This window comes from Drosophila bipectinata, chromosome XR (genome assembly GCF_030179905.1).
Source record: "Drosophila bipectinata strain 14024-0381.07 chromosome XR, DbipHiC1v2, whole genome shotgun sequence".
Lineage (NCBI taxonomy): Eukaryota > Metazoa > Arthropoda > Insecta > Diptera > Drosophilidae > Drosophila > Drosophila bipectinata.
In genome coordinates, this window is record NC_091735.1 from 19,882,224 (window position 1) to 19,901,762 (window position 19,539).

Here is a 19,539-nt window from a genome sequence, read left to right on the forward strand (position 1 = left end):
TCTTACAAAGTCACCAAGATAGCACTTTAGAAAAATTAAGTGAGTTCTATGGTTAAAAGGTAAGATATACATGGGAGTATTTGTAGTACGTAGAGGGACCAGTATGCAAATGACTTCAGAAAGTCTGACCATCTGCTAAAAATATTCATGATATTCTTAAAGGAGAGCAAAATAAGGAACACATTTTAAAGATCAATTGAATTTTATGAGGTACATACATAAGGTAAACTATAGAATATGGCTTTAATTATATATAAGTGTGACCAGGACTTAAACAAATGCGTAGTATGACATTAGTAAATGCGGAAAAAAATATTGAAGATTTTGATACAAAAAAAGCAAAAACATTGAAGAATAATATTTGAAGTTATTGGAAAAAATTTATTGAAATAAAATACCAATAAAATAATTGAATATGAATGATCCCAATCAATAGACAACAAATATTTTCCAAAGTGTACATTTAGGCCATATAGGCCCAACTTGCCAAGAGGAGAGAGTGACGGAGAAGGGGCAAAAAATTGTCGAAAAGAAACGGTAAATTTAACCACAAAAACTTACCAAGGAGTCTTCAAGAGGGATAGAGTGGTAAGAGCTGCCCAGAAATTGGGGAGTGGGCGGCACAGTGGGACGAAACAGCTGATAAGGATGAGTCATCTTGATTAATCCGCCGACTGTTAATCGCCAAGCAACCAAGCTGATTGATGACACCGCTCACCGATCTAGCCAGATGATCGATGTCTTCTTATCAGTTGATTTATGACCAGTTGGTGCTTGAAAAACAAGAAACAGGTAAGGCCCGTTTACATAATTACTTTATTGCCGCCCTTAATCCTGCGAGAAAAAAAAGGATCCTGGAAATTTTCCGGGGAAACTAATTTTCTTTAATTTTTATTAGGCAACATTTTTATGAGCGGTTAACCATTTTTTGACTGGGGAATCCTAAAAAAATACACGTAAAAAAATTATGTTTTTGAAAATTTTATTTAAACACATTTTTTTGTTGAAAATTTTATTTTAAACTGTGAGATTGAAAAAAAAAGTTTACATAAACTAGACATATTAATATTTAACACAAAATATACTTTCAATTTCTCAAATTTCTTTCAATTTTTGTTGTTCTCAGTGTAGCCATTATACTAGCTGACCAATTAGTAACTGCCGTCTACCTGTAGCGCGACCTTTGAACTTTCTGTGTGGCCAGCAAGGTAGCAACAGTTGGTCAACGGCACTTAAATTATAGAATCACTGTTTTTACCACCCCTTCGACCTTCTACCTCCTCCTACTACTTGTCTCCCTGGCACTCTCTCTCTCTTCCTCTGACAATTGTCTCTCTGGTGATTTGGTTTTGCCGGTTTCTCTTCCGGTGATCTTTGGTGATCTCTCTCCGCCGGCCTGGTATTTGTCGTCGTCACGATGAGCTGGTTGTTAACAAATCTCTGCTGCCCACTGTTGAGCCCGGTTTCTAACGAGAGATACTTGAATTCAAAGAGCTGTTGAGAGACAGAGCCATCTAGACACACGGAGAGGGTGTGGAAGCGGGAGGCTCACAGCCCGAGAGAGAGGGAGAGAAAGTGGGGCTAGAGAGGGAAAGAGGGCAGCACAGCTTCCACTTGACCAGTGCTAATTGCCATGGCTAAATGGTCCTCAGCTGCTCTTCTGCAGGTTCGGTCACTTATGCTGCTTCTGCCGGTGCTGCAGCGGCACTTACAACGTCGTGCATCGGGTAATCCTGCTACCAATTAGTGCTGGCAAAGTTGGCTATAATATTATGGCTAAATTATGGCTAGATTTTTTATAAGTTTTCAAACTATTTTGAAAATGGATAATATTTGTGAATACATAATTATTGTACGTTATATTTAAATTAACTTTTGAAATTTTGGAATTTTTCTGCATTTTTATTAACTTTGAAATAAATTTATTAACTTGTTATACATTTATTAAAAAATTTTCAATTCCTTCCCATTATTTCGTCAAAGCCATATTGTTTGGAAAAAATGTATTGCCTAGCTTAGAGGGCATGCATCTTGTAGCATAACTGTCATTCATACGCATTTCCGTTCAAATAATATTTTTGTTGCCTACTTCATAGGGCATTTATACCTCAAAAACCTAATTTGTAATGAAAATATATATTTGAAAATTAATAATAATTTAAAATAACTATTAATTATAAAAAAATATGTACTAACTTTTTAGAAATGTACCTCACAATATTTTGTATAATAAATTTTTTTAATCAAAAATTTTTTAATCTAATTTGAAGGAAGGATTTTTTTAGATTTAATTTTTAATATTTAATATAACATTATTTTAGCATTGAAAATATTTCGCCAACACTGCCGGCCCACGCACTGAACAAAACATGAAAACAAAAACAAAACAAAATACACAAACAGAGCAACAGGCGAGGCGGCGGCGTTCGCTATCTTTCTCGGCCTCACTCTCCTGCCGCACTCTCTCCACTCTCACCCAATGCCTTTTCCACTCCCACTTCTCACTGGCACGCTCGTACACACTGGTACACTCGCATGCTTGCACTCCCACTCCCACTGCCAACAATGCCACTGGAGTGAGGGGGAACTACACACTGGCCACCAGTTGTACACTTCTTACTGCCACTCTCGGCCGCTCTCGCTCGCTCCGCCGCGCTGCCAACGAGAAATGCTATAAAGCAGAGTGGCACCATTGACGCCAGCAAGTCGCTTGCTGGCCGCGAAACAGCCAACATATCAAAATACCGCCTACCGAGCACCTCCCCAAGCGCCGCACCACCCACCAGCCAACCGAGCCAAGCCAAGCCAAGCCATACCAATATCCGTCCGTCGTCAGAACACGGAACATACAGTGTTTTTAGTGCCGAAGTCCGAGCCAAAAGGTGCCCGTAGCCCGCTGTCCGTCGCCCGCCCTTAACCGAAACCGAAACGTGACGAAAGCCGAGTCAAGCCGAACCGAATCACGCCGAAACACCCGAATGGTTGTTGTTAACACAACGCACAACAATAACACAAATAACAGCACCGAACAGAATTATTACCATTCGAACAGCTGAGCCGCCAAGTTGTATCTTCTAGATAGTATCTCAATCCGAGCACCTCAAGTATCTCATTCTTTATCAAAATCTGAGTGTGCAACGAGTTGCATCTTCTTGTGGTTGTTGCTTTTTTTTTTTTTGTTGTTTCCTGTGCCAACACAAAACCCAGAAAGTGTCAAAATTAGCGGGCCATTCATTCAGCATTATTGGCCGGAGAAGTGATAACAAACAGTTCCAACTCTAAACATCAAACATCTAAACGTAAGTCCCATATTGAGAAGTGAAGATGAAAGTACATATTAAGTGCACTGATCGAAAAACTTAAGCTAAGAATGTTAAGAATATTCAAATACAAGAGAGTTTTGAAATAAAGGTTTTTGACAAATGGTTTTCTTTAAAAATACAAATAAAATAGTTCTTTAATGTTGTTAAACTGTTGTTTAAGTTTAAATGTGTAAAGTTTAGACTATTAAGATTCTAAATTTATTTAATCGCAGATTTAGAAAATGGTATATTTTAAAATAAAAGAGTCTGCGTTTCTTTGGAATATTTTAATGTTCGTTCGCTCGTTTAATGTTGTGATTTTGGGAAATATTGAGAATTTTAAAAAGATCTATTATCAAATAAAAGAAGACGTCCATTATTGAAAAAGTGTTTGTCTTTGGATTAAAAATGTCTCTGAAATTTTTAAAACTAATTTTTAAACTGTTTTGAAGTTGTTTTGTTAAAAAAAATGTTAAATTCTAACAAGTATATAAGAACATTTACCAAAAGACTTCTTTTCTTAACTAACAATTTGTATGAAATGTTTAAAACTCATTTTTAAATCCATTTTGAGTTTTGTTTTTGAAAAAAGACTGTGAAGATATATGCAAAATGTAAATATCACAATATATGTATGTATACCGGTATTCAAAAAATAAAAGACGTTACAGATTTTAAAACATGTTACAGACTTATTTTCGGTCATGTTTGAATAAAAATGTTAATTTTTTTTAAGGTTCTTAATATGTTTTAAGAGTCTAAAATGTTTTTACAAAAAAGTTTTACAAGAAAGATTGAAAGATTGTTTATAAGATTGCGAATGTTTGTTTGAAAAATCGATCCTCCAAAAGCTTTTAAAATCATAATTAACAATTTTGTAATGTACTTAAAATTATTGTAGTTCTTTTTTTAATTCTTATTCATAGTTTGAAACAAAATTAAGTTGATTAATGATCTAAAGAAACTAATAAGATAAATAAAGAGACTTAACAATTAAAATTTGTACAGTTTTAAATGAGAAACTATTGGTAGAATTTTATATAACTAACAAATAAATGTATCTTCTAAACCAATAACTAATTAAAGATTATGTATCAATATTTCTAATAAAACTTCTAAAAAGGATTCTATAATTTAAGCTGCAGAGTTTTTGTGGTGTGAAGCCCTTTTTCCGTCCATAAAATGGATGATCCGGTACCCGGTACCCGGGCACCAAATTGAGTTTCGCCAAAGGTTTCAGCATTTTCCATGTCGGTTTATTTTTATCTAACCATCGCAGGGAAACTGAAAAGCTGGAAAACAGGGAAGCTGGGAAGAGCCACGAAGGAGCTAAGAGGAGCTGCTGGGTGGAGCTGGAGAGCTGGAGAGACCGGCAGAAAATGTTTACCAAATTGAATTACACATTTTTATGATGTGATGCTATTTTTTTTCCGTCTCAGCATGGCAGGCCCCAGGTGCCTGCCGTGGACCTGTCTGGGGCGCAAGGCGATGCATGTGTACTACACTTGGGGTCTGGGGGTTCGAGTCCGTTTCAGTCTGGTTAAGGGTATGAGTATATATATATTTTTTCACTTTTTTATTTTAGAGCCGCTACGGAAACAGCAATTGACGATATGAATGCATTTAAAGAGGGGGGGGCGCCATTGGTTTGATAACTGAATCGGATTTTTGTACTTTGACTTGGATTGCTTTAAACTTTAAAGGTGATCGAGGGCTAGACACACTAAAAAAAAAACAGAGAAAAATATATATATATATATATATACAAGATAAGATAGACAAAAGTCAATTAAAAAGTAATTTTGTTTACAGAGTAGGCAGACTAAAGAAAATAAAGCAACTCAAATGGAAATAATCAGATAATAATTATAGCATTGGTTTTAAATGTAAAACAAGTCGCAGACACACACAAGTATCCTTTGAAAGCTCTTAACAGTTAAGGGGTTACATGGGTAAGCAGTTTGAAAAATTGAATTTTTTCATTAAGTAGTTAAGCTCTAGAATCTCTAGAATGTAGTCCCAAAATTGTAAATCTAACTTAAAAAGAAAGACTTTCGGAGGTAGCACCCTTCGGTTTCTTAAAAACTAATCAACTACGATCCTGATAGATTTTAAAACAAGCCTTCAAGATACATCAAAATAGTCAATCAACCAAACCCTTTTAATATTTTAAGTAAAATTATTTACAAAACAAGAAAGGAAAGCTAACTTCGGGCGGAGCCAAAGTTTATATACCCTTGCAGTTAAAACCGGATATATATCGCAAACATCGGATATAGTTGGCCGATCCTTATGGGAATAGGAATATATACTCCAATTTATTACAATACAAAATCTAAAAAAAAGTCCCAAGCTTCTATCTTCAAAAATACGAAAGTTGATATTTCTACCAAATATCATTTCCGATCGTTCAGTTATATGGCAGCTATAGGATATAGTCGGCCGATCCTAATGAAATTTGGTAGGTTGGATCAACTGACCAAAAATAGAGTCTGTACTAAATTCCAGCTTTCTATCTTCAAAAACACGAAAGTTGGGTCATTTCCGATCGTTCAGTTATATGACAGCTATAGGATATAGTCGGCCGATCCTTATGAAATTTGGCATGTCGTATTATTTTGCCAAAAATAGCTCTCACCTAAAATTTGAACTCTCTAACTCTAAAAATACCAAAGTTATACCATTTCCGATCAATCAGTTATATGGCAGCTATAGGATATAGTCGGCCGATCCGGGCCGTTCCGACTTATATACTGCGTGCAAAGGAAAGAAGGGTGTGTGCAAAGTTTCAAGACGATAGCTTTAAAACTGAGAGACTAGTTTGCGTAGAAACAGACAGACGGACAGACGGACAGACGGACAGACGGACATGCTCATATCAACTCAGGAGGTGATCCTGATCAAGAATATATATACTTTATAGGGTCGGAGATGTCTCCTTCACTGCGTTGCACACTTTTGGACAAAATTATAATACCCTCTGCAAGGGTATAATGAAATAAAGTAACTTTTTTCTTTTCAATGAAAATTATTACAAATACATATGTATACCGTTTTTTTGTCCCGCAAACTGAAGTAGCCCCTTAAATCTTGGCTTAATAGAAACTACAGAGAGCCTTCCAGAATCTACCTAGTTTTGGGCATACAGATGCCAAGTCAAAAGGAGTTTCCATAGAGATTTCCCTAAGAAAGGGGCTTTCCAGGAGGGTTTACTGTGGATTTCCATGCAAGCCTCTCTAGCTTGCACAATAGATAGAAGCTTATACCAGCCAGAGATGCTGTTTTCCTTCATTATTTCCATTATTTTTTTTCGCCCTCGAGATAACCTGTTGCAATGTGCGAGGAAATCCAAAAGCAATCAGAGAAGGCGCGAAAAAATCAACAACCATATGGGACAATGAAATGGGTAATACCCAATGGGTATTACGAAGTAGATAAAATAATATGACTCATTTAACCAAAATTATGGCCAATCATTGTGACAGAGAATATAATATATAATTTTTATGGCCAGATAAGGCGTGATTTGTTTATTTTCTTAGAGAACTCCTAAGAACTATACGTATGTGTACATGTGTCATTGGGAAGCATTACTTTTAAAAGTGATCCCTAATTCTGAAGCGAGGATCGTGTGTCAGCGTCGGCTGTCTTTTCTGACAGCACACCCACCAAGTGGAATTAGCATTTTTGGGAATTGGTTAACCAAAGTGCATTTCTGGGTTTCTGGGTTTGCCTCTTCAATTGGGTCTCTCCGGGGTATTGTATTTCAGTTGCACTTTATTTTTTATTTTCCCTTTGAAGCAAAGACACTTGTGGAATGGAGGAGAACTCCATTTCTTTAATTTTGAAGTGTACGTGAGTTTATTCCTCCAAGTCGGACTGAAAACTAAAACCTAAAGAAAAAATATATAATAATAAAAATAAAAGAAGTGCCTAGGAATGACCCTAAATGCGCATTAAGCCCGCTTTGCATAGATCGGGCTTGACATTGCCAGTGATTTCCATTCTACAAACATATATGTATATGCCTGTATGGAGATACTTCTATAGACCCCACACCCATTCCAAAATCGTAGACAACACACATGTGAGAATGTGCCGGGTGTTGGGATTATTTTGTGGCCGGAGGGCAATAACAATCACTCGAAATGTGCACCTAAAAATAGCCATTGCCGTTGGTGGAACACGTTGCTCATAATCTCGGATGCAATTGAGTGCCGCACTGCCACTGCCACTGCCCCATCCCCTACCTCTGCCACTGACAGAGCAACTGCCACAAAAGCCAGACCATCCATCTACTAAATATATTATATCCGAGCTATCCCCCAAACACCATGAATGAGATAATCTTTGTCCAGGCCCACTGGTGTATAAATAGGCCTATTTGTAGGCCCTCTCTATGGAAGCCAAGCATGACGGTCTAAAACATGGTATTATAACAATGCAAAATAGTAAAAAAAGAATAAAAGTAAGGTTTTAAAATTTTTAGTAAATAGATTAAAAAACCAAAGTTTTGGTTTTCGGTATTTGTTTATTTTGGATCTTAAATTGTTGAACTTTATAGATCTTATAAGGGATAAGAGATCTAAGCCCATATATAAAATAATAAATTTAAAACTAAAATTCCTGAAATTCCTGAAAAGTTTCCTTAAACTTTAAGATTTTGATTCTTGTAAATAAAATGTATTTAAAAATAGGTAAAAAATTGGATTGGAAATATACTGAAGTATAAGATATATACTAGTTCAAGTTTCCTTAAAAAAAAAGACCATCTACTTCTTGCCAATGTGAACCATTGTTTACTTTAACGAATTACACCTGTAAGCCGTCTGAAGACCTGTAAGATATCTCCCAACTCTCAAGCGTGGGCCATTTATTTATTAGCCACTAAAAAGACAAAAAGCCAGGCGCCAAGCTAAGAAGAGGCTGTGCCATTTTTTCTTTCTATAAAATCAAAAAAAAACCTCAATGAAGATAAAGAGTCTATAAGAAATAAGAAGTAAAAGAACTAAAATACAATTTATCAAACCACATTATTTGCATAAAATATTTTTAAACATTTGAAAAATCAATAAAATATAGACCTATTTACAAGTTTCCTTCCAACTCTTCAGATCAAAGCAATATTCTAATTTATTTTTTCAAAAATTTCTGATGAAATTCTGTTGCTTTTTACATCAAATCTCTATGGAACGTATTCTTTAGTTTAGGTGATTCAGATGATCTTATTTACGATTTCTATGAAAGAGTTACAAAAACGCAAAGAGCCATAATGTTGCTCTTAGGCCAAGTGCTAGGAAACAGAACGATCTGCTAAAATAAAAAGTGCATTTTCAAAAGAACATATACGTATATATCCAAATAGATATTCCTATTTGATCAGCTGTGATCTTTCACTCTCTTTCTGCAGTAGTAGACTCCGCACTCTCCAATGCCTCCAATTTTATTGGCCGCGAATCAATTATACTCATATCGCTGGGCTTTAATCAATTCTCATTGACACAATTTAATTGAGGCGCTAGCTTGGGAAATAAAAAGTGATCACTTTGCGACAATTTGTTGACGCCTCTCTCTCCCAGACAGAATAGTGTATATATGGTATATATTATATATAGACTTGTATATGATCTATGCATGCATGTTTGAGTGAAAACTGAAATGTGTTTCTATATACAATTCGATTCCGTTTATTACTTGCACACAAAGCCAGCCGATTAATCTCAATTAGAGGCCAATTGAGGCTCTAAGCGAAAATGCTGGAGAAAACTTCCGCTGCCTCGGATTACACGTTCAAAAATTTTGTGTTTAAATTGGTTAAATATTTGTTTAAAAATATAAACCTATTTTTAGGGAGTTCTGCATGTTTTTAATAATTTGTGAACAGTTTTCGAGGGGGGTTATGCTTTTGGTTGGCGACTTTTGCTTAAAAAACATTTGTTTTTCGAATTAAATTTTGAAGTTTTAAACTCTTTTCTCTTTTTAAATAATTTTTCAATTAAATCACTAATTTGAACTATTTTCTTATAATTTTCCTTGAAACTTGATTTTTTTAAATTGAAAATTTTAAGAAAAAATCAAACAAAAACAAACGAAAATAAATTAATAATCGATATTTTGGGCTAAGCCGCTAAAAATGTAAAGTAAAGTAGTATCAAAGTAAAGGATCAAGAATCAAAAAGTATCTAAATAATGCCAAATCTATCGGTATATTAACAAAATCATTAAAGAACTTAGTGAATTAAGGTATTACAGAAGTATCATGATACCGAAATGATATCGAAAATTCTTTCGATTTAAAAAACATCGAAATAATATAGAAAGTATGGATATATTAATAAAATCAATAAAACGTATAGCAATCTGAAGTATCGTAATATCGAAAAAGTCAATATATTAATAAAATCAATCAAAATGTAGTACCGTTTTATAGTCAATTAAAAGTAATGTTTATAGTAATATGGTAATTTTTTATCACCAAATATCGTATTTCGATAAAAATAGGATTCAAATGATAAAGCAGAAAGCTATTTTAATATATGTACCTCAGATTTAATCTCAATATTTAAGCATCTCTGCCTATCAAAATCAAAGAAACTATAAATAGCCAACAATTATAAACCTTTTTGTTCAAACTTACCCCTTTTAGGTGCCAGTGTAGGCATAAGAGGCTTGTTCGATACTTGTCCGATACGTGTCCGATGCTTGTCCGATACTTGTTCGATACTTGTCTGCCCATTAGCTGCACCTGTTCTTTTTCACTCTTTTTTGTGTTGTTTGTTTGTTGTTTTTTTTTTGTTTTGTTTGCCTGATGAACTTGAGGGCTACAAGTGTTTTCTCTGTTTGTCTTCTGGCTCCGACCCTCTCCCATAGATACGACAAATAGAAAACGAAACGTAATCAATGGGGCCGCCAAGCACTGCAATCGTATAACCTCTATATCTATATCTAATAATAATGACTCATCCAAATGTCCCGCCTAATTGCCACTCGGCGGCGACCCAAACGATAAGGTAGATGGCCTCAGATACATATTATTTCCCGAAACATATAGTATTTAACAGATCTTTAAAGCCCAGCACGTGTTTCTCGTGAAATCTTCTTATCTGAGAAGAGACAGGGCGTTGCAAAAGGCAGTAGCAGTCCTTCTTCCGCCAGTAGCTCTTTGTCTCGAGTTCGAATCGTAACGTTAAGCGTTACCTTATTTCATGTTTTATTATCTCTCTCGGGGTGGCTCTTATTTGTTATCGGGCTCTCTTTATGGAGATAAAGCCACTCCAATACAGCCCTTTGTTTATTGCCATTAATAATATTATTTGCCTTTTTATTTTTTTAATGTTAATTTACGGCGCTTCTAAAAATAGGATCCAGTATCAGCACCCACCTTTAAGGATGTAGTCTCATGTGCCGGCCTACTTTTTAGAGGTTATTTCAAAAAAAATTTTTTGTAATAAAAAATAATGCGATCGTTTCAATTTTCAAATATGTTTTTATAAGCATCATAAACTATTTGAAAATATTTTGTTTAATTTATTCTTGTGTAGTTTAATACACTTTATAGCATGCCAAAGTATGCATATAAAAAAAAAAGATAGGTCCTTGGCGCAGGTGATTTCGACTGCTAGAGTCATCCGAAACAAAAAATTAGAATAGATTATTGTTTTGTAAGCTAATGGCTCTGTCCCGTACTAGAATGAAATATTTTCATCAATAAACAACAAAATGGCGAACTCACAAAACAAAAAATTAAAAAAAATTAAAAAAATTTATCTTAAATTAATGATAAAAAAAAAACTAATCATTAAAAATAAATGATTCTAGTACGGGACAGAGGTGTTACTTTTTAGAACAACATATCCAAATTTCAGCTAGATCGGTACCATAGAATTTTGTGAATCACCTGCGCCGCACACAAAAATGTCGTTTCGAGAAAAACGCGTTTAAAGTTTAGACGCTACCGAGAAACTCATACTTTTCGGTGTAGGCGCGCTCTCGATTATGGGCTGTATCTCTGTCATTATTTGATATTTTTATTTGAATCTTTAACAGTACATTCATAATAAACAATACTATCAAAATATAAAAAAAAAAAAAAATTGATTTTTTCAACCTTACACATGAGACTACATCCTTAATTAGCCTAATCGTCTTGCAAATCTAAATCGGAATAAAAAGAAACCCCACAGAACCCTTTAATAATGTTGTGAAATTCATAAATGGAATCATGCCCCCCCACTTTGACATTATCGGCTACTTGTAGAGAATATATGTAGTTCCAAATAGAAGAGAATTTTTAGCGCACGCGGCATGACTTTGCACAAAAAAACTGCAAATACTACAAGACCTCTCTCTCAAAAAAAAAAAACCGGAAAGTAGTAGTAGCAGTATGTAGATCGCCTTCTCAGAGTTACTCAGAGTTTCTCGATTCCCCATACACTCACGATGTGACCGAGCATTATTGGTGATTAGAAATCCCAGTCATGGCGTGATTAGCAAGGTTTTCATAGTGGTTCTTAAACATTATACTATATTTTATGGAAATCTAGGAATTTCTGGTGGGAATTTGAAGGTTTTAATCGATCCAGATTAGGTGAGGTATTTCATCTAAATGGGTAATAGGTCTAGAAGTTATAAATATATCTCATTATAACTTCTAGAGTATCTGAGACTTCGACTTTATTTAAAAGTCTCTCGAGAGTTTTTTCCACTCACTTGATCGATTGCCTCAAGCCATGTCTGTGTAAGTCTGGCGAGTGTCATCATCGGAGACTGTTGAGACTGTAGAGCCGTAGAACCCCCCCTAGAAACCCCGTCTGATCTTTTCCACAAAAGTGCGTCAGCGGGCGGGCGTCAATTTATGGCACGCTTCGATGAAGTTCAATGGCAACAAAAGACTTAAAAGATTCAGAAGAACGGGGCGATCACAGAGAAGAATTGCTGGGGGAGAGACTACAGACAGCAGTACAGACGTCGTGTGTCTGAATGAAGACATCCCGTGGCCCAAGTCTCTGCCTCCAGGGTACTGGCTTTGTCCTCGCATTATCGATGCATAAATAAACAAGATGCCACACGTTCCGCGAAACCACAAACCGGGCTCTATATACTGGAAAATATTTCTTATAGAGAAGGATTATAATATAGGGATATGTAAGGACTTAATAGCTTAAAACCAAGGCCCTTTGATAGCCCCTACATACCTCTATAGTCCTTCAAGTCCTACTGGAAATGTTTATATAAGCCCCTGGTTAGTACCTATCTTTTATTCCCAGTGTGCTTTTATTTTTTCAACTTGTCTCATGATTCCGCCTCAGCCGTTGACAACAGGCTGGTTCTTAGTCTTTCTTGAAGATGCTGTTCTGAGGAGTCCGGTCTGGTGACTTCCACTCTCTGTCGGAGCTCCAGATCGTTCAATTGCCTCCCCAAATGGAATCAATGCTTTGCATACCAATGGCATGTCGCACCCATTTATCAGGAGAGCATTTCAGGGGGGGATTGCAATCAAAAAATATCTAAAAGATAGACCATTCGATAGATAGACTAGGCGGGAGACTAGACTGGAGACAGAGTACACCCAGTCTGGGGTAATCATCAATGAACGCCAATGATTGTCATAAATGGCATATAACCACAGCCATCCAGCTATCTGACAACGTTTCCCCAATCCCAATTAGCAATTAGAGCGATATCTATGGTTATTGAAGGGGGGGAGGGCTTTAAGCTATTAAAGGTGTGTCAGTAATATGGAGGACACTGGCAGAAATATAGGTAGATTCTCTGCAGGGATAAGGATTTCCTTGTGATATTGCACGAACTTTAAATAAACTTCATCTTAGAGTTGGATACCATCTTGGATACCTATTAAAGGGTTTTATATAAAAGGGTATTTTATTTTATTCTCTGATTTTAATATTTTTCTTTAAGGTTTTTTTTATATTACTTCTAAGAGGGAGGTATTGTTTTGGAATTACAATTAATTATTAAATTTGTATTATATTATAACTTTATATTGAATATATATGGAAATACAATCTTAATAATAACACATTACAAATTCGATGCATTTTTTTATGATTTTTCTTTCTTTCAAAGTCCTCTTTGAAGTCCTCTCTTTTTTGAATCGCCGTGTTCTTTTTTAATCCTTTCTTCGGATCATCATATTAAACTCAAGGTAGAGCGCACCACTTCTATCAAATGAAAATAAATTAAAAAAAAAAAGTTTTTTTGGTATTAGTTAAATAAAAGATAAAAGAAAAAATAAAATAAAAACATAATACATACCGAGGTTCGTGCCACCAGCCATAGCCATATCTCTTTGCCAAATTAAGATCGGGATATCCATCCTCATCTCGATCCCAGGTGGAAAACTTGGCTTGCCTAAGGTTCGGCAATATGTCTCCAGTACATCCTTTGGTATATTTCACCATGTAGCTTTCGCTTCGATTCCCAACGACAAACATGTCGCATTTTTCAGGACTTATTCTTAACTCATAAGAGTTTCTAGATGTCAGGAGGTGCAATCGTTCGAGTCCAATAAAGTATTTATCGTCATACTGCGTCCCGATATTTCCGATTCCTCTTTCAAATTCCTCATACGTGCGATTAAAATAATTTGTTTTATCCCAATGGTTATAAACCATCATCCAACCAGAACCAATCTCCTCATTTGAGTAACAGACCACTTTAAATGGATCTGAACCTGGAATTTGGATTTCTTGGACGATCCTAGTTTCATTTTGGATTTGCGGACACCGATCTGGATGTTTATTTTTCACATTGTTGCGTTCTGCCAACTTACCTTTGGAGGGTGGAGGTTGTTGCTGGACTGTCCTGATTGGTAATGGACTTGCTGTTCCATTATCCGAATTTTTTTTCCTCAATATTTCGCCCAATTTGGCAATGTCGTCGCGGAGTATTTTTGTAGCAAGTTCATTTGTTTTATTTAATTCACTTATTTGATCTTTTAGTAATTTGATCTCCACGTTTTTTGAACCAATTTGAGATTTTAGATTTTCAACTTCAATCACCTTCCTGTTCCGCAAGTCCAAATGGCTTTTCTGCAAATCTGAATACTCTTTCTGCAAGTCGGAGTAGTTTTTCTGGAACTTTGATAACTGGTCATAATTTTCCAGACCCTTTTGCTGCAAGTCCGTGTACTTTTTCTGCAACTCTGAGTATTCCCTATTTTGCAAGTCCGATTTATCCTTTTGTAAATGTGATATAAGGGTAGACTTCTCCAGTTCCCTTCTTTGCAAGTCGGAATAGCTTTCCTGCAAGTCCGTGTACTTTTTCTGCAACTCTGAGTATTCTTTTTTGAACTGCGATTCCTTGTCATGACACTCCTCGACATACTTCATGAGGGGCTTTACCATCGGATAAAAGACCGCCTTCCACTCAACCTCTTGGCCTTCAGTTACCGATTGGGACTGTGGAACTGAATTTAAATTAATTTTCGAACTAAAATCATCCGAAACGGGTATTACGTCACCCGATGCCAGGGCGCCGAAAATGAAAAAAGCTGCAGAAATGAGCACTACAGGAAGGATCTTCATTTTATATTTGTCCGTCTGACTTTCCACTAAAAAAACCACTGAATAATTTCAACTAATTCTGCAAGACTCTTGGCTCCGGCTTTTTAAATCATCCAAGAGCTTTGGCTTGAGCTTGAGGGTTCTGATAAGAAGTCTTTCTCCGAAATGGGGACTTTAAGTGCAAATCTATTGGGGGGTCTTCTACTCCAGAAATTTTAGAAAATTACTTATTTTGATACTTACTTAAAAATTTTGAATGAATATTCATATTCATAAAATATATTTCCTAATCGCTCAAACCAACAAAAAATATATATTTATTTACATCTTTGGAAATGCACATCTCCATGAAAAAAGAAATAATTTTATTTTGAACTATTAATGCATACTCCTTAAATATAGACAAAGAAATTTAAACAAAATTAGTTGGAAAAATATCAAACGCTTAGTCTTAATGAATTTTTAAAAACCTTCAGACTAGGAGACCCCCTTTAAAGACGAAAAAACCCCATAGAAAAATCACGGATGGAAATAAAGATTACGATTAAGAACTTGCTTATATTATATTTCTTTTTATAAAATATATGTATATATATTCCCCAAATAAAAAGAGCTTTTTTAAATGGAATTAAATTACGCCATAGTTGCCTTATCTCCAACAATTAAATAAAAGTATATGTATTTGATTTTTAATTAAATATAATATAGGGTGTTCATAAATAACTAATTAATAAGTTAGTCAGTATATAAGTAATATATATAAAATGTATATATAAAAGAAGACTACCTTACAAGAACTTGATAGGAAGTTATTTCTTCATAAACCTCAAGAACCCTTTGAACTTTCTGTCTTTTTGTATACCAGAGCGCCCAACTCCCACTAATATACTATTTCTTATCTTCTTTAGAGTATTATCCCATTTCCCGACAATGGAAAAGTCCAATCTTGCGGAGAAGAACCATGCCAGCGTGTATAACCAAACCACCAAGCCCAAGAAGCCCAAGCGACGCGACAAGAGCGACTTGGGGCCGGACTTTGTGGCTCCCGACGGAGGCTGGGGCTGGGTGGTGTGCCTGGCCGCGGGACTAAACAACGTGAGTTCCTAATATAAAGCTTAATTAATTAATAATAATCTTAAAATGTATATATGTTGATTTTTAGTTCTGCCTGTTCCCGGCCTTGCAGCAATATGGTTTAATTTATAGAAAACGCATGGACTCTCTGGGCTTTGACGCCAAACAGACCACAACTATTGTGAACGTGGTGATGGCTGTCTCCTCGCTAGTGGGTGAGTTTAGTACTTTAGTTTAAACTCAAAATAAGTACAAGCACTAATGGGTGTTATCCCCAATCCGATAGGCATCGTTAATGGCGCCATGTTCCGTCGCTTCACCTTCCGGCAGGTGGCCCTGACCGGCACCACCCTGGCCTTCCTGGGCGTCTTCATGTCGGCCTTCTGCGTCACCTTCTGGCAGTACATCATCTGCCTGTCGACCGTCTATGGCATCGGCCTGGGCCTGGCCATGGCGGCCACCTCCCTAGCGGTGAACACCTACTTCAAGCAGAAGCGACGCCGCGCCACCGGCTTCTCGTGGACGATCACCGGCCTGGGCCCCATCCTATTCCCCCACGTGTCTACTTTCCTGCTTGGCTTCTACGGCGCCCTGGGAAGCATCCTGATCTACGCCGGCATCGCCTTGAACGCCATCCTCTGCGCCCTCACCCTGCAGCCGGTGCTGTGGCACGTCACGAAGCCGGAGAAGGTCAAGGTGCCGGCCATCGAGGGCGCAACCGAGGGGCAGGAGAAGGTAGAACCTGGCGAGCTGCTCGAGGCGAACGGAAACCTGCTGACTCCCTTCCCGGATCCGTGGAGCGACTACGAGTGCAAGTACTGCCAGTACCAGAAGCGCGGCAAGCGGAGCATCTTCTCCTCGCAGTACCTTTTCAACATGGACGACCCGGAGCGACCGGGCTACGAGATCACCGAGCCGGGCACTCCCATGCTGGCGCGGGCCAACGATGGCTGGTTTGGCTCCAAGATCTCGCTGACCTCCGAGCACGCGACCGCAGCCCGGTACCGCTCCCGGCAGGCGCTGATGCGACAGGTGTCCGGGAGAAGTCGCGACAACCTGGACCGGCTGGAGCACAACAACAAGGACGACCAGGAGCAGGTGTCGCCGCCGCTCTACAAGCCCAACTACTTCAATCGCGAGCGCGAGGACATGGACCGGTATGCCAGCAAGACCAGTGTCTACTACCGGCCCGGCCAGGAGGAGCTGATGCGGTGCACCTGCTCCGAGGACAAGGCCCTGCTGCAGAAGACCGCCGAGGCGCTGAGGCTCGAGGAGCTGGATAGCCAGGCTACCGAGCTCGAGGAGGAAGAGCTCAAGAGCCGCATGACCTTTATCCAGAAGGTCAGCAAGTTCTTCGACCTCGACCTCCTCAGGGACTTCACGTTCGTCAACCTGGCCGTCGGGATGAGCATCATGATGTTCGGCGAGATGAACTTCTCGGTGCTCACTCCCTTCATCCTGCACCACTTTGGCTACGAGGACAGCCAAATATCCACCGCCATGTCCCTGCTGGCCTGCATGGACATATCCGTCCGATTCCTGGCTCCCCTCGCTCTGGAGAAGGTCAAGCTGGACAACAGGATCCTGTTCGCGTTTGGCATCCTGTGCATCGCCGTGGGTCGTGTCATTGTGGCCTTTGCCACATCCTTTGAGGCCTTGATCGTCGTGTTCCTGCTGATCGGCTTTGGCAAGGGCTTCCGCACCATCTTCTCGCCCCTGATCATCCCCAGCTACGTGCCACTGAACCGTCTGCCGGCCGCCTCCGGACTTCAGCTCATCTTCAACACCATGTTCTCCTTTGTCATGGGTCCTATTTTGGGTAAGTTTTTTTCTTACAATTTTGACTAAGCATGAAGGTAACTTGAAGGTTACATCATACATAGACTTGGAGGAATATTTTAGGGGATTCCTAAAAAAGACTTCCCATATCCATGTCTATAATTTTGTCAATATGGCAATATGTAACCGATTCTTAAACCTAAAACTATTTTTTTATTAAATTCTCTAACATTCTTTATCATAAGCTTTCAGTGAAATAGTTTCTAATGGGTGTAGATACTAGAATAATTATCCTTCCGTAGCTTAGAATAGTTAGGATGTATATTTTAGTAACTATATTCCTAACCCTCGCCTTTTTTCTGCACTTTCCAGGAATAATAACCGAAAAATTTGGATATGGCGCCACCATCCACGCCATCAACGGCCTCACCGCACTGGCCCTCCTCCTCTGGCTGACCGAGTCCCTGGTGCGTCGCATCCTGGGACGCCCCTCCAAGGGTCTGGGCCAGTGATGCTGGTGGATAGATGTCCTGCTCCTGCACTTTGATTCAGCGACTGGATTAACTTGTATTACTTAACTTGGAACTTGTCCCTCCACTCCCTTTTAACCTCTAACCTTTAACCTGACCGACCCTGTCGGAACTGAACTGCTTGCGTTGTGTGTAAGACAGAGAAAGAGAGAGAGAGAGATGAAGTTTAATTGTTGGATCCCAAGGATATATGTATCCCTAGACTAGTCCACAGTCCCAGCTAGATGTGTGTGCATAGTATTACTTTGGTACGGCACACCGTACTTAAAGATACCTAAGATACCAGATACAAGATCCCGATACCAGATAAATCATAAAAGATATCAGTTACATATATACCTTAAATCTTAATTTTAAAAAATGTATAATTAAGTTTTTTTTGCGATTGATACTCTGTGCTCTGTATGTTTTGATAGAAAAGTTTATGTGTGTGTTGATGAAATTTAAATATATATAATCTTTTTTTTTTATTAGTCTATAGATCTATTTAGAGTTACACCCTAGTCCTATAAGTGCATAAATGTAATTCTGTATGTATGTTCTGCAATGGCAAGTTGATAAATGTAATTTTGGTTAGAAAAGAAGCAAAAATGTGGTGTTTTATTTGGGGGGAAAAGGGGAAAGGCTTAGAAAAAATAAATTTCTATGTGCTTAGTTAGAATTTATTACCAAAGAGCTCTAAGAGACGTGACCGAAAGAAAAACATTAAAAATTTGCAATATAAGCGAATATATGGTAGTTTGTTTGTGAAAGAATGGAAAGGCTCAGAAAATAATATATGTGCCTAAAGTGACTACTAATTAATCGATTAAGATCTATGAAGACAGGTAGGGATCTTTTAGGACCTATTAGGTAGGGCTAGTTAAGAGATAATGTGTTATTTGGAGGAAATGGGAAAAAGGTTTCAAAAATAAACCATTTGTGCTTGGTTAGGATCTATTTGTCTATTCTATCAACTTAGGATTCAATAGTTAGGAGATTAGTTAGTTAGTTAGTTAAGAGAATAGTTAGTTGAGAGTCCTAGTTAATTTAGGACTAATAGGTTAAGAGAAACCTATTAGTTAGGAGCTAACATTTTATTATTAATGCCAATAAATAGTATGTGCCTATACCTATGTACATATATGGTCTAATATTCGATAGAGATGCTAATAGAAAACCAAGGAGATTTTTCGAAAAAGGTTGCGAGTCTTTTAGGACCTTTAGGTCAGAATTGATTAGGTTAGTATCTTTGCGGACCTACTAGTTTGCAGCTAGATATATTGTTTTATTTTTGAAAAAAGAAATGTTTTCAAAAATAAATCAACATGCCTATATGTGATATCAATA

The 19,539-nt window shown here is 37.5% G+C and overlaps 2 protein-coding genes across 2 annotated transcripts; one reads left to right on the forward strand and one right to left on the reverse strand.

The window, feature by feature from the left end:
- Positions 1-2,692: 2,692 nt before the first annotated feature.
- out (outsiders) lies at positions 2,693-18,783 on the forward strand. Its single transcript, XM_043213059.2, has 5 exons — positions 2,693-3,299; positions 15,736-15,922; positions 15,990-16,116; positions 16,188-17,720; positions 18,053-18,783. The coding sequence occupies exons 2-5, from the start codon at positions 15,758-15,760 to the stop codon at positions 18,190-18,192; spliced, it is 1,965 nt and encodes a 654-aa protein (XP_043068994.1). The 5' UTR covers positions 2,693-3,299; positions 15,736-15,757; the 3' UTR covers positions 18,193-18,783.
- On the reverse strand, positions 13,936-14,848 carry LOC122320958 (polyamine-modulated factor 1-binding protein 1-like). Its single transcript, XM_070276517.1, has 2 exons — positions 14,095-14,848; positions 13,936-14,021 (listed from the first exon to the last, which is right to left on the reverse strand). Exons 1-2 carry the CDS (start codon positions 14,846-14,848, stop codon positions 13,936-13,938), a joined length of 840 nt encoding a protein of 279 aa, XP_070132618.1.
- Positions 18,784-19,539: the final 756 nt, after the last annotated feature.

What these genes read in the sequence shown, in the direction of transcription:
- LOC122320958 (XM_070276517.1), bottom strand. Translation starts at nt 14,848, where the DNA reads ATGAAGATCCTTCCTGTAGTGCTCATTTCTGCAGCTTTTTTCATTTTC. An exon ending in ACAACCTCCACCCTCCAAAG is followed by an intron (nt 14,022 to 14,094) that starts GTAAGTTGGCAG and finishes AAATGAAACTAG; the next exon opens with GATCGTCCAAGAAATCCAAA.
- out (XM_043213059.2), top strand. Translation starts at nt 15,758, where the DNA reads ATGGAAAAGTCCAATCTTGCGGAGAAGAACCATGCCAGCGTGTATAAC. An exon ending in GGCTGTCTCCTCGCTAGTGG is followed by an intron (nt 16,117 to 16,187) that starts GTGAGTTTAGTA and finishes CCAATCCGATAG; the next exon opens with GCATCGTTAATGGCGCCATG. An exon ending in TGTCATGGGTCCTATTTTGG is followed by an intron (nt 17,721 to 18,052) that starts GTAAGTTTTTTT and finishes TGCACTTTCCAG; the next exon opens with GAATAATAACCGAAAAATTT.